This window comes from Triticum dicoccoides, chromosome 6A, assembly GCF_002162155.2.
Source record: "Triticum dicoccoides isolate Atlit2015 ecotype Zavitan chromosome 6A, WEW_v2.0, whole genome shotgun sequence".
NCBI classification, from domain to species: domain Eukaryota; kingdom Viridiplantae; phylum Streptophyta; class Magnoliopsida; order Poales; family Poaceae; genus Triticum; species Triticum dicoccoides.
The window spans coordinates 516,966,881-516,981,205 of NC_041390.1; the positions used below are offsets into that span (position 1 = coordinate 516,966,881).

Below are 14,325 nucleotides of genomic sequence, written 5' to 3' on the forward strand. Positions count from 1 at the left end.
CATAATTTAGAAATGCATTGAATAAAATAAAAAATGCACATAACACCAATGTTGGCCCATAATACCAACGACTGCCCGTTAAAAGTTTAGCCGAGCTGAGAAGATCATCAAAGAGAGAAAAAATGTTTGCCTGTTGGCTGAAACAACTTGGGGCTGTAGCCCAATGGCACACTTGGCCCGTTATGCCCCCGCAGCCCGCCGTGAGCTCCGCATTGATATTTATCGTTCGATCGAATAGACGGTCTGGATCAAATCGAGGCAGAACAAAACCGGCGCTGGCTCAAACCCTACCTCATTTCCACTCGTGTCCCCAAAAATTGCGGCTCCGACAGGAGAGGCAACCTCGTCGGCGACTCGAGGCACACTGGCTATGGCAGTGCGGAAGCCCCGTTAGTTGGAGCAGTGTGCCTGGTCATAAGGCCGCTCACTCCTCTGCCGAACGACGCCAACCATGTCGACCTCATGGTGATCACGGGAGCTAATCTGTGCTTGCGATGCGCACGAGGCCCTCTGTGGGGAGGCGACCACCGGTCCTGGTCTTTGGTGGTCGACGACGACATGCGCGATGCAGGTGCCACGCAACATTCTCGTCCATAAGGGTAGCGTCGCTGACTATTTCTTTCCACGCGTCGTCCCAGGAGACTGCAACGTCGCCGGCGTCGGGATCCTCGAGGAGAGCGCCGATGCTGCAACATTAGGTGACGACCGATTCATTTCTTTTGGGGATTTCATTTTTAGGGTTTCTTGGTTGGGGAATTTTGGGCAAACATTAGTGATCTATTCAATTTGCAAAAGCCCATCTAATTTTGCATTAACTTGATCGATTACCACCGGAATTCTTGATCCTAATCATATATCATTAACTTCAGAGAGAGCCATTAAACTTTAAACATGATCAAACGCATTAACGTGAGACAATTAGGCCATAACTTAAAAAACATATTGCAAATAGGCCTAATTGGGGTTCTAGAGAGAGATCAAAACCAACTCATGATACCAATGCTAGAATAGTCTTTAGGGTTAACATAGATATTATCTTGATCTCAAGATTAGAACACCATAGGTAAAGAGCGGAAGCGTTACCTGAGATGGCCATGGGCAACGTGGGCAAAGACACCTCCCCCTGCCTGCTAGATGCAAGCATGGTGAAGAGCAACAACAGTCCAGGAGTGCCGCTGGCTTAGCCCTCACGACATCCATTGGTGGAGATGCAACAACTGGTCGGAGTAGATGCCACCAACACTGCCTTGGAGGTGGCCGATGGTGTTAGTCGGTCTTCGTCTCCTTTAGCACCTAATTAGGATCGGTTGTCAGAGAGAGGACGTGCCCTACCATGTGAAATCGTTAGTTACAAACAAGAGGTGTCCTTTTCCTTTTAAATTAGGTGCTAGGGACGCGGGATCGAGACCAAGTCGCTAGTTCGGTGCCACCGATCAAGAGACATATGTGGAGGTTTAATTCTCTTTTATTTCTTAGTTTATTATAACCAGATACCAACATTCTCCCCCTTGATTGTAAGGTTAAGAGACATCATAAGGCCACTCTTAATAGAAATAATATTCAATGACTAATGAGGTGTCATTGAACCTCAATACTCACAGTGTACCATTCTACCTCAAAATGGATATCATTTTACTTTTATGAGAGTTGGTTTATTTGACAGTCCTAATTTCCAAGATCAAAAGGCTTTCTGAACCCATGCCAGCAACATAATCTTTAAAATGGATGGTAAGCCTCAGTAAGCGGAACCACAAATCTTTGTGAAAAGAATATCATATGCTGATCCTGGACTCTACGTTTCACAACATGAAACATAATTTCAATGGTTTATGTATGTTGTCCCGTTGGTAAGCGGAACTGCAATACCAATTGACCAGTTGTTACTCACATAGAGGACTGCATGTTCATAATCACAGTAAGTGGTTTATGTATGTTGTCTACCACTTTTATTTTGGGAATAAGATACTTTTGACATACAGTAGCCTCTTAACATGCCACAAACAAATAGTTTGCATCATTGATAATGCCATGGTTGTCCTTTAGGAGCCTTTCCATGATAAAACTCCTCGTGCGAGGGTGCGGATGTAACATGACGTGGAATTCCTAATATTCACACACCTCGCCAAAATAGTGTCTGACCAACCCACAATTATGAGGTTATCAAACTCATTATAAGTGAGCATGTAATCTGTATTGCCTTGCATGTACTATAAAGCTTGGTAATCGCTTTCCAGTGGCCTAGTTCCGGAATAAACACATTTTTGCCAAGCATCCGAAACAAAGATCTCTGTATAAAAGGAAAACGGACTGCTTCTCAAGAAGAGTCATTTTCAGCCCTCAGAACTACATTGCTCGCGCAATATTGATGTCATCCCCAGTAATAAATCTTGTGATGACACATTACCGGTAGCCACTCTGCTGCACATAGGTTCATCCTTTACCAATTGCTCCCTCAGTTCCAAATTAACTGAAGTTCTATGTTTGTCCCAAGTCGAACTTCTTCAAGTTTGACGAAATCTATAGACAAATGTGATAACATCTACGACATGAACAAATTAGTACGGAAATATAAAGAATGTAATGAATCAAATCTGGTGTTATAGACGTTGACATATTTTTTTAGACATTGCCAAAATTACAGAAGTTTGACTTAGGACAAACCTAGGATCTTCAACTAATTTCAAGTATCAACAAAACAGAAACGTAGCAGGAATACAGCGGAAAAAGTACAAGTATTTGATCCTCATTCCCATTGGCTTCATAAGTTGCTACATGTGGAATTTAATGTTATCATCTGAGTTAATTTCTTTTCTACCCTTACTTACCAGTAAACAGTATGTCATGTCCAGCAACATACCATGTTCCAGAAGGGGAAGAGATAAATCAAACTCAAAACGAAGCACTGCAATTTCTAAAGAAGAAACCCATGGCGGCAGAAAGAGGTTCATTACCATGGTAGGAGACTGCACTCTTCAGTTACTAAACCATTCTGACCTGACAGGTTAAATTGCACACCTAGTTTACAGAACTAATTGCCACATCTGCAAACACTATATGCACGACTAACAACTTCTTATAGTTCCAGCAAAGCAAGTTACCATGAAACCGTTAACTGAAGAGAGTCATCTCCTATTCCCAATCCTACATAACCCAAACGCATACAGTATATGATATAAGAGAGAAGAACCTAGTGCGCCTTCCATTTTGCAAGTAAGCGGTCGTGAATGTCTCCTTTCTTGACCTTTCCTAGGCTGTGCCTCAGCTTTGCCAGCGTTGAGGAGCTCAACTTGATACCCTGATCGATCATGTCCTCTGCATACTTGCATGCCTCAGGCAACATCTCATCCTTCAGCTTTGATACAAGCATGTTACCACCCTCCTCCAGTGGAGGCAGGCTATTCGCCGCCATGCACTTCCACACCTTGATCCCTGTCTCCCAGTCACGAGTATCCAAGAACATGCTGAGCGCAAGTGAACAATTCGCCTCATTTGGCCAACACTCGTTCTTGACCATCTCTTTAAATATTGCAGACGCCTCCCGGAGCTTCCTCCCCTTGAGCAAGAGCTTGAGGACCACATTGTATGTGTCTGTGTCAGGAAACACTCCATAGGTGGCCATGTCATCGAGGTACTTCACAGTAACCTCGGCATGCCCCAGAGTGCCCTGCAACATGATCATCGTGGTGTACATTTCCTTATCTGGGACGAGCCCACGGCGAAGGACAAAGTCATCCCAGAGAACCACAGCACTGCGCAATTCGCGTGCCTCAAGGTGTGCCGCCAGTGCAGCACGGAGGAACTTCTCCCCTGGTGAACACCTGTACCGGCGCAAGACAGCCAGATATTCCATCGCGTCCGAGAGCGCCGTGGAAGAGCCACTTGAAACTAGTGTTGTAAGGAAAGAGTCGTAGGCAGGCACATTGGCAGGATCGAAGTCGAGAGCGTGCACCATTTCGTCGAACACCTCACGCGCAACGGCCGCGTTGCCGGCAGCCTCACAACCCTCCAGAAGGATGGCGTAGGAGTCGGCATCCGGCCGAGTGCCGGCCTCGGCACGTGCCACGGGGATCGCGGCGCGGGCGTCATCCAGCCGGGAGGCGCGGCAGAGCGCGGACAGGAGGGAGTTGAGCGCCGGCGTGTCGCGGTCCATGCCGTACCTGGGCATTTCCACAAACGCCTTGAGGGGGGAGCTGGTGGGGCTGGCCGCCAGGGAGGAGAAGACGGAGGCGAAGGTGGCGAGGGAGAGCAGGCCCTGGGCCCGCATGGAGCCGACGGTGTCCCACATGGGGTCGAAGAGGCGGTTCTTGCCGAGGAGGTCGATGATGAGGTTCCACGAGTAGGGGGAGTGCTGGTGGTGCAGGTGGCGGTGGCCCGCCCAGCGGAAGAAGGCGGCGGCGGCGCGCGGGTGCGCGTAGGAGAAGCGGAGCACCTGCTCGACGTCGGAGGTGGTGACGCGGACGTCGGCGTCGTCGAGGGCTGCCTCCACGTCGGAGGCGGAGGAGGCCAGGATCTCGCAGAGGAGACGGATCTTGGGGGCCAGGTCGGGCGCGTCCTTGTACGTGGGGAACGCCGGGGCGGCCGGCTCGCGGGCGCGCTTGGCCTCCGGGCCGTCGCCGGCGCCGGCGCCGGCCGCGTCTGACGGCCGCTTCTCCCGGCGGTCCGACATCTCGCCTCGACGGGTTCGGGCGCCGCCGCGACGGGGACTCTCGGGGGTGGGGGTGGGGTGGGGTGGGGGTGGATGGGCCGGAGACGTGGCCAAGGTGGGTTTTTTCGTGTGTTCTTGAACCGTTAACCCTATCCTGAGCTTATACAAACTCCTTTTTTTCCTGAGACGGCTAGCTAAGCTTGAACCGACTGCTGGACGACGGAGAGGGAGACCAAGGCCGAGCAGACGCCGGCGGGATCCCAACTGAATTGTGAGGGGGGCCGCCGAGGCGGCGGATGGCGCCCTCGTTGCTCGTCTCGGCGAGCCAAATCCTCGCCGTTGCCGGCCGGGGAGGCCGTAGGCGGCGTCTGGTCATCGCCAACTCCGGCGGTGCCGGCGCTCCCCCGAAGCTGGTGACTTTCCTCGGCAAGGGAGGCTCCGGCAAGACCACGGCGGCCGCCATCGCCGCTCAGGTAAAAACTACCATCCTCCAGTGCTTGTCTTTGCTGTTATGTTGATAGAAAACTGTAGAACTATTTGTTGCTGAAAGCCAAGGCTGGACTGCAATGTATACTACGAGTAGACACTATTTAGAGTAGAAGATGGGTATGATTTAGCAGCTTGGCTGCTCCCAGCATTGAGCTGGGTAAACTGTAGCATGTGATAGGGTAAATCTACGAGGTGGTTCGTTTAGCGAATGGTGTATCGAGATTCAATTGGGTTATACTACTGCACATCATCTTAACAGTTCCCACAATGTTGATTCATGACAGAATTTCCTTAAATTGCACTCAGTTGGGTAGTTTACATCTGCGTGTTTGAAAAATGTAGCTACAAAAAATCACTTTTGAGTTGAGAAAAATGCCACTCTAAAGTATGACAAGTCGTTAAAACGCCATTGCAAACATTTTCAGGCACTTTGTTTTTCTCCATGTTGCAGTATTATGCAAGTGAAGGCCTGAAGACATGCCTGGTTATACAGTCACAAGACCCGACAGCAGAGCAATTGATGGGCTGTAAGATCGGGAACTCGCTCACAGAATGTGCTGCTAATCTTTCGACCATTAAGCTTGAGACCAGTAAAGTAAAATACCTTTGTGAAGTGATCTCCTTTTGATGTTTCATATTGAACTTTTATGACATCGGAAAATGCCTTGATGCTGAAAAATGTTTTCTGATTAAATCACAGATGCTACTTGAGCCCCTTGACCGGTTGAAGAAAGTAGATGCCCAGAGCAATCTCACTCAAGGAGTTCTTGAGGGGGTAGGTGATTAACTTTGCTATAATATGGGAGATGAGGATAAAGCAGTCATCTGGGTTGCTCTTTTTCATAGGATAGATTGTAGGGGAGGAACTTGGAGTCTTACCTGGAATGGATTCGATCTGCTCAGTCTTGTCTCTTCAGAAGCTGCTCAACTTCTTTTCAGTTGGAACGAATAGTCCACAGGGGGAATTTGATGTCGTAGTGTATGACTGCAATAATACAGAGGAATTTCTACGGCTCACTGGTGCTACTGAGAGGGCAAGGTATAGGTTATCCTTGTTTGTCTATAGCCTTGCATTCACTCAGGACCCTGCATTTTAATGTTGCTGCTACACAAAAGACAGATCTTACTTGAAGTATGTGAGGGAGCTAGCAGAGAAGACTGACATAGGAAGACTGGCGTCGCCATCGTTACTGAAACTGATTTATGATGCCGCGAGACCAAGTGGTAGAACTGGTGAAGTAAGAATGAGTGCAGAGATATGGAATGAAATCGAACAACTTCTTGAGGTAAATTATCTGGAGTTAATAAAGAAAAACTGTTTTACCCAGTGGATGCATATTCAAATATGAGCTGAATATAAAAGATTGAGATGCTAAATTTTGTAGAAAATCTCGCTTTGGTTTGCTGATCCCTCAAAACTTGCGTGCTTCCTCGTCATGGACCCGAGAGGATCAATCTCGGTGTCCTCTGCGCTAAGATACTGGGGTTGCACCATCCAAGCTGGCGCGCAAATATGTGGAGCATTTGGTTATGCTGAAGACCCTTCTGAAATGCACCAAGGAGTTGCTGAGAAGTTTTTGCCATTGTCTTTCTCGTCTCTGCCATTTGTACCAACTGATTCTTCTGCGGATTGGGGCAGAGCGTTAAATTCATTGAATCAAAATACAAAGGGGCTGTTGAGGAATACAAGCAAGGTTTATCCTTCAGTTAGTTTTGATTCTGCACAGAAGTCGGTGACCCTTTTCATGCCAGGATTTGACAAGTCTGAAATCAAACTATATCAGGTATAGCTACTGACCTCACTCTTTGTTGGCTTGACTGTATACGCAGTCAAGACTAACAAGACCTATATCTCTAGTTAGTTTCTCTTCTTTAGTTGTTTAGAGATAATGCTGAATTGATTTCGACTGTGAAGCTATCTCTAGTTAGTTTCACTTTTAGTTAGCGCCCAAGTGATAAAAAATTTTAACCAGAAAGGTAGAATCCCACCATCAACTTGAAAATTCTCACTTGGGTGGTGAACTACCTGATAATGTTCAGATTAATGCGCAGTTTCCCTAGCAAGTGACATCAAATGAGTTTTCACTAAAACAATGGAAGGGCCTCTATCATTCTTTTCTAGATTGTTTTCAGTTTGAAATCAAGCTTTAAGCAGTTCTAGTTCGTTTGGTGCATGCCACTTGCAGCCAAGCCAACTGTTTCTCACCAGTTCCGCAAATCGATTGTGCTGATATTAAAACTGAAGCACATTTCCCTGTGTGTGCTGATTCCCGTAATTGTCTGTCGACTTCTCCATACAAACTGTGAGATGATTTCAAATGAATTTGGCATCCTTGACTGCAGCACAGAAGAAGCTTCTAAACAACATGATGCCAAAAAAAACTAGGTTTTCATGTACACTAGTTTAGGTCAAAGCCATGTAGCTACTTGTGATCTTACAGTCAGTGGCCTGCATGTCATCCGAGAATTTTGCCAAATAGTGGCGAAGAACCCTTCCAGATTTTTGCAAGAGTATATGATCACCAAGTTAAATTTGTATTGTCTGTGTTGTTGCTGATAATAAACTGACCTGTTCCTTTATCTGAAAATGCAGTATAGGGGCGGTTCGGAGCTACTGATCGAAGCCGGCGACCAGAGGCGCGTAATTAAGCTGCCACCGGCGATGCAGGGGAAGGTCGGTGGCGCCAAGTTCGTCGACAGGAATCTTGTCATTACCATCCGGTAGGCGGCAGCAGGGCCTTGGGTGATCCGGAAATCAGAGCACAGGCTCGAGAAACCAAACCGGTGGAGAACCGTGCAGCACCGTAATGTAAACCCGATATAGACCGGTTCCTGGTGATGTCTGTCAGCATCGTTTTTCCATTTTGCTGTAAACATGGTGAGATTTCTCACAACGGCATTATAGAAGTGGAAGAAAAAGGGCAGTCCACATGAAATGCCTGAGAAAATGGCTTTTGATATTGGGCTATCGGGGATGGGTGCTCTTGGCATCGTACCATTGCTTATGATGATTATTGGGCGGGTGGAAGGCGTGAGTGTTGGGTGGCTGCTGATTTAACGCTGTTCTTGAGTAGCTTTCCGTCTCCCGCTCTTGCTGCTGACGTCTCGTCTGCAGGCTGCAGCCATGGAGCAAAATCTGCGCATGGCGTCGTCGTACAGGCGTGACACGGGGACGATCTGGCGGTGACGCGACTGAGAGATCGCATCCCGTCTTCATGGTGATGCCGCCATGGATCCTTCCCTTCTCACGGAAATCAATCGGTACTGCCAAGTGCCAACGTGTCGGGTGATTAAAAAAAAGTTTCAGTCAATTTCATTAGGACAACACGCAAAAGTGGCCTCTCTTTTAGGCACTCAGCGCATGTACAATGGTGGCATATGGATACAGATGCTTCATGATAAAAAAAAATTTTGAGGCATATATGTTGATTTTTTCTCCCCAATGCAAGCTACTACTAGTGGGCCTTATCAAAAAAAATAAAAAGTGACTCTCATTACACATGCATCCCTCCTCTTCGCTTCAACTTTTTCCAACTTTATGCATCGGACCACATTTTTCTCTCTAAGCACTCGTCTTCTGGAGAGAATCATGCTTCCCCATCCGAACCTACTTTTTCTGTCATCCGATCCTATATGGCATGTGGGGCATCACCCTGGGGCTATGCATTGGCCATGCCTTCAAAGCGTGGGTGCGTCGGGAAGGATAATTCTTTTGAAGTTGTTATTTCTTGGAGATGGTCGAGACGCGGCTTTGTTGTTAAGTTTAGAGCATACTCCTATGTGTTGTGGTTGTATTGTGTGTTCGAGTTTGAGTAGGATTTTGCGCCTCTCAGGGTTGTCGTGGGAGCTTGTTTGTTTTTCTTGTTTCTTATCATCTGCCTTCTATGAAGCTAAGGCACACAGTTTGCATGCTCTCGGAAAAAAATTAGTGGCCTCTCTTCTCACAATAGTGACACTGTTCATCTTCTTTCTCTAGGCCCACAAAATTTCATCTCTCCACCCCCCGAGAACGTATCTGGTTTTTCTCAAAAAAAAAACGTATCTGGTGAAACGACTAAACTGGTGCACCAGATGCACCAGCTATGTATGGGCCGTTGGATTTGAAAGAAAGGGACAGGATTCAGTGTGATGATGGGCTGTCGGTACATTTGCAAAATAGTCCTTGCATTACAGCTAAATCCAGCGATCTGACCTCTCTGTACCCACATCGTCTTCCTCCCCTTGCCATACTCTGTACCAGGCCGTCCAGCTGCGCGCTAGGGTTCGGGAAGTCTGCTCCGTCGCCTCTCTCGCCCCCTCTCCTGGACTTTCTCCGACTTCTATCTTGGACCTAGTTCCGGCGCCGTTGAAGCACGAGCTCCCCTCCTCTCCTCTGAGTCGCGCCCGACGAAGACGCCATTGCCGCCGGCGAGCACGTAAATGTAGAGGAGTTGTGCTGTAGCTCCTGGGGGCGAAGAGGAACTGCCCAAAGGAGTCAGCTATCTTCTGCGCCTCGAGGATTTTAGGGTATGTTCTCTTATCCCATTATCCATTTATCATGGTCATATTGGGTTCTTCCCCTTTGGGATTTCCCCAATTTATTCCAAACTAGTATCATTGCGACTTGAATAAGTAGTATGAGCACCTGATTTCTGTATGAGATACACGACTGCAGATATTGTACTGCAAAATAGCCTATGCAAAGTTGAATAACTAGTGTTCTGAACCTTAATATGTATTTTGTAGTATAGAAAAACCATATTGATGCAAACTCTAAAGTAAGGTTTGTGCAGCTGTGCAGTTGAATAGTACCTAGCCATCGTCCTTTATAGCTCAGGATCCAAGGTATGAGCATCGAATTTGGTTGTTCTGTTATCCATGTACAGTATATTTGCTTCCTCCAGGCCATTCAGTTTCCATGTGTTTGAAGCCAATGGCATTTGGGAATATGAATAGTATGGGCACAAAATTGATCCGTTGGATGTTGGTGAAATTCTAGTAGTAATCACAACAGCCGGTGCAAATAGTTGAGGGGGATGTGCTCTGTGTGTTCTGTTCCTTTGTATACAATTTTTTTTTATACCTTTGCTAACTTGATAGTAAGGTGGACAACTCGGCATGTATGTGAAATAAATGACTTCCTAGGAGCCTACTACATGGCAAGAGTGGGTTAGTTACTGGTTGTTCCTACGGGGTTCTTGTACATGAACTAGTAATGTACTATATGAACTTCTTCCACATTGCTGATATGAAATGGGAACGGCATTTGCAATGTTCAATTAAACTTTCTATGGTAATCCTAGTTGTTCATGTTCCTCATTTTGTTTTGCTGATGTCCACATTGTACCTATGCTCTTAAGTAAAAAGTATTGATGTGTTTTGCCTGGTACGAGGTTAATTATCCACTTTTTAACCTGCGTGTGATGTTTTGTGTTATATTTGCATGAAAAATAGTCAGCCATGGAGTCCATGACAAGTGGTGCTCTAAGTATTGGGTCAACTACGGCAATGGGAGTTGAAGATGATGCCAACAGCTTTGCCATGGTAATTCATTTGTTGTATTGGTCACATACGTACGTCGCACAGTTTCTGTCACCTGATGATTTTTTCTGAAATTTCTAGGGCACGATCCAGCAGGTCGAAAACAATGAAAATAGCTACCACACGCCAACACGAACTAACAGTCTTCCGTTTTGTGTAAGTATAGTAGTTTTTTTTCGCACATCCAATGCATGAGCTGTAGTTTATGAACCGCACATCTTTTTATTTTGCATATCCAGGGGTCAAGATATGAGCCGGAGTGTGATCCTAACTTACAGCCCGTAATTGGTATGCAATTTGACACTTGGGAGGAAGGTATGACATTCTACAAAATGTATGCTCATGAAGTCGGGTTCTCGGTTCGCACATGGACGACACACAAAGATGAACATGGCGTACTGTGGAAGAGGTTTGTTTGTGCTAGGGAGGGTTGGAGAAAGGAGGCCCCAGAAGAGGAAAGGATAAAACCTAAACGAAAATTCAAGTTAACCAGGTGTGGTTGTGAGTATGATTGGACTGAGGAGGCAGGATGATGGCAAATATAAGGTTGCCCGGTTTGTTCAATCACACACTCACCAACTTATTTCGCCAAGTAAGAGACATCTCATCAAGTCAAATAGGGAAGTAAGTAGTGAGTTGAGGAGCAAACTACTTACATGTCATAAAGCAATGGTTGGCACATCTGCAGCATATCGCTTGCTTAGTGTAGAGAAGGGGGGTCCGGAAAATGTGGGCTGCACGTCAGCTTAGTGTAATGAAATTCCTAGTCAATATGTGTTGCATAGGTGGACTAAAATGGCAGCACGTCAGCTTTCCTATGACGCCAACGGACATGAGCTAGAAGGCCCATCTACATGTCTTTCACCTACCATAAAAAAGTTGTACTCGGAAACATGTTCAAAATTTAGCTTGGCACTTCATGCAGCGAAACATTGTGAGGAGAAAATGAGATATTTTCACAAGGTTGTTGGTGATGCCTTCACGCAATTGGAACAGATGGGTGCCATTAGTGAGCAAAGTAAAGTTCAAGAATTTGAATCCTTCGTCGAAACATCATTCCCAAGTGTGATCAGTATTCATCCACCAGATGTAGCAAACACAAAAGGGAGTGGTAAGAGATTGAAAAGGGGTTCAGAGCAAACAGTGAACCAAAAGAAGAAGAGGTAAAGTAAGCAACCTTGAAAAAATGTCGATGTCCTTTCTACAATTTTGCTAATGTTGTTTTCTTATTCTTTACAGGGCAAATAGCATCCAAAAGGTTCCTGATAAGTAGGGGCGGTGGTTTCACTAATTTGATGTTGGAATAATTATGTGAAGTCATTCAGCTGGCTACATTCTTGCTGGAAATGGCAGTGATATTCATAGGCGATGAGGTTTTCGACTTTTGGTGCTTCCAGGAGCTCACATTTTGCAAATGTGTCACTGAAGCATGCATATGTTCTATGTCTGTAACTCTGGATGTGGTCACTGTTAGCTTCAGGAAGTCGCTAACAGTAAACCATGTTGTCCCATTAGCCATGTTTAACCAGGAAGAAAAGATTGTATGACCGGGCAACGAATTGCTAAGCCTAGCTTAATGTAGGTTTTAAGATTTGGTTTGTCTTTCTGTGTTATTGTCGCAGCTGTAGCCAGCTTGCTATATGTCGTGCTCATGTGAACACTTTCCGAATTAGGGCAACCTTATTACTATGTGTATTGAGCACCGTTCATTTATTTTCCTCTGTTTTTTGTTGCTCTGTGCTTTAGCATCATCATCTGAATTTCGATAAGTGAGAACATATGTTCATCTGTAATAGATATTTTTAGGCATTTTTGCAGCAGTGAAGTGATGAAAATTCTGACATGACCCTTGCCTGAAGTTCAGGAAATCTGAAAATAGAGAATGCAATAGAATATGTAATGTTTAAGATGTATGGAAATCTGTACTGCTTCTTTAAATATGTAATGTTTAAGTGGAAAGCTCGATAAATATAACTCTGTTATATTAAGTATAAAAGATGCAACTTTACAAGTAACTGTCGTGATGATTTTTTCTGTAAGTGAACAAAAGAGCTTTTGTTTTGTAACATTTTATGGAGTTAGAGTGATCTTGAGCTTCCTGTAGTGATTCTGGAGAAGCCTACCTAGGACCAGATTAGCTCATCTGGCCTGGAATAGTAGTCTTCAGTCTGGAGCCTGGAGTAGGTTTTTTGCATAGCTATGAGGATGACCATAATGCATTCTTCTTTCACCTGGAAGAATGTGACATCTGCTGCATATTTGCTTTCAAATCGTTAGTATGACAGAGCAGAAAATCCAGACCCGGACAAACCTGATCTTCTGAGTTCTGGTTATGACATGGGCACTCGTGGGATTTCCGAGCAAGGAACTGGAGGATACAGTGTAATTGTAAACTTTTAATCATTCAACCTGATGTCAAATTTCTGAAGAGATGCATTTAAAAAGAATGTGAATAGAGAGCTTCATAATTTACGTCTCTCAGCTTAGAAACAATTAGATCATGAACATGTGAAAATTATGGTTAGAAAAATGAGAAGAGAAACTACTAAATTTCCACGGTAGGATTATGTCAGCCTGTATACATGGTGTTTCTTTTATTTGTTGTAACCCAGTTACATCTTTTCCTGTGGATATATAGAAGATGTGATATACATCACAAGATTTGTGCAGCCGACATCCATTATCTCTGGAAATTTTTGATCGACATATCTAGTGGAAAGATACGCACAACCTGGGACTTCATACTGTATTCTTTTTTATCATATCAATTAACTTTTATTGCTGCCCTGCTAAATCAGTACCGGTAACAACCAAAAGATATCTGAATACATTTTATTTAGATGCTTCTATGCAAGAACATCACATCTTTCACATCGGAACAACACAAGCATCTGTATATTGTACAACAACCACTCATGTAAACTACAGAAAACCTGCATACAAGATTTTCTAGCAAATGTACATTCTTGATGATTACATGGTGCTACAAAAACTGAAGCCTGAGACAGCCATACACGATCTGGACTAGTATGAGAGGTGAAATTATCAGTTTCATCAATGCCATCTTGGAGACCTATGAAGATGACTCCTCTGAAGATTACCCAGTCATAGCTCAGGCTCTTCAACAGATTTACCGGCTCCGGGCAATGAGACTCCGTAATGACCTTCAAACAAAATAATGGTGGCATCAGGGGAGCCAAGCTAAACTTAGTAGTGACACCCTAAGCTACAATCATAGGCATCTCTGTGTGGAAATAACATTGGATTCCAAAGTATCACATTTTTAGAACACAAAGGACAGTCACTACTAGAGAAGTAGCGATGCACCATTGGTGATACATATTGATTTGGCTCAGCGGTAGTTAGCTAAAAATGTTTTTGTAACTATGGAAAACATAAATTGATGATGAGTAAAGGACGAACTAGATAACAAAATCAATAAGATGAACTCGTAATGCTTTCACGAAATTCAGTTAGACTCTGTAAGTACACGTTCTCTTTAATATTGTTTACCAATAAAGGATGAAAACAGGGAGTGCATCCCTTGTAATTGGCACGCAGATTGTAGAAATATAGTCGCAGCTCATACCTAAATTTGGTGCTCACAGCACACTATTCCAATTCTTAATCAACAAAAACATGCCCTTTAGTCAACTGGAACAAGATGGATA

At 44.9% G+C, this 14,325-nt stretch overlaps 2 protein-coding genes and 1 long non-coding RNA gene across 5 annotated transcripts; 2 read left to right on the forward strand and 1 right to left on the reverse strand.

The window, feature by feature from the left end:
• Positions 1-2,912: 2,912 nt before the first annotated feature.
• Positions 2,913-4,666, reverse strand: LOC119317622 (pentatricopeptide repeat-containing protein At1g77360, mitochondrial-like). Its single transcript, XM_037592106.1, has one exon. The coding sequence runs from the start codon at positions 4,664-4,666 to the stop codon at positions 3,188-3,190; it is 1,479 nt and encodes a 492-aa protein (XP_037448003.1). The 3' UTR covers positions 2,913-3,187.
• A 137-nt stretch (positions 4,667-4,803) lies between these two features.
• On the forward strand, positions 4,804-8,095 carry LOC119317623 (uncharacterized protein At1g26090, chloroplastic-like). The gene is made up of 7 exons (XM_037592107.1): positions 4,804-5,118; positions 5,586-5,729; positions 5,835-5,909; positions 5,986-6,173; positions 6,255-6,420; positions 6,520-6,918; positions 7,728-8,095. Exons 1-7 carry the CDS (start codon positions 4,942-4,944, stop codon positions 7,857-7,859), a joined length of 1,281 nt encoding a protein of 426 aa, XP_037448004.1. The 5' UTR covers positions 4,804-4,941; the 3' UTR covers positions 7,860-8,095.
• Positions 8,096-9,327: 1,232 nt separating this feature from the next.
• Positions 9,328-12,390, forward strand: LOC119317624. 3 transcript variants are annotated; one of them, XR_005153676.1, is made up of 6 exons: positions 9,328-9,640; positions 9,907-9,958; positions 10,568-10,657; positions 10,736-10,810; positions 10,894-11,817; positions 11,894-12,390. It is a non-coding gene; the product is annotated as an uncharacterized LOC119317624 (long non-coding RNA). The 3 variants fall into 3 exon arrangements; XR_005153678.1 differs by having other exon boundaries at positions 9,915-9,958; XR_005153677.1 differs by having other exon boundaries at positions 9,915-10,657.
• The last annotated feature ends 1,935 nt before the right edge of the window (positions 12,391-14,325 follow it).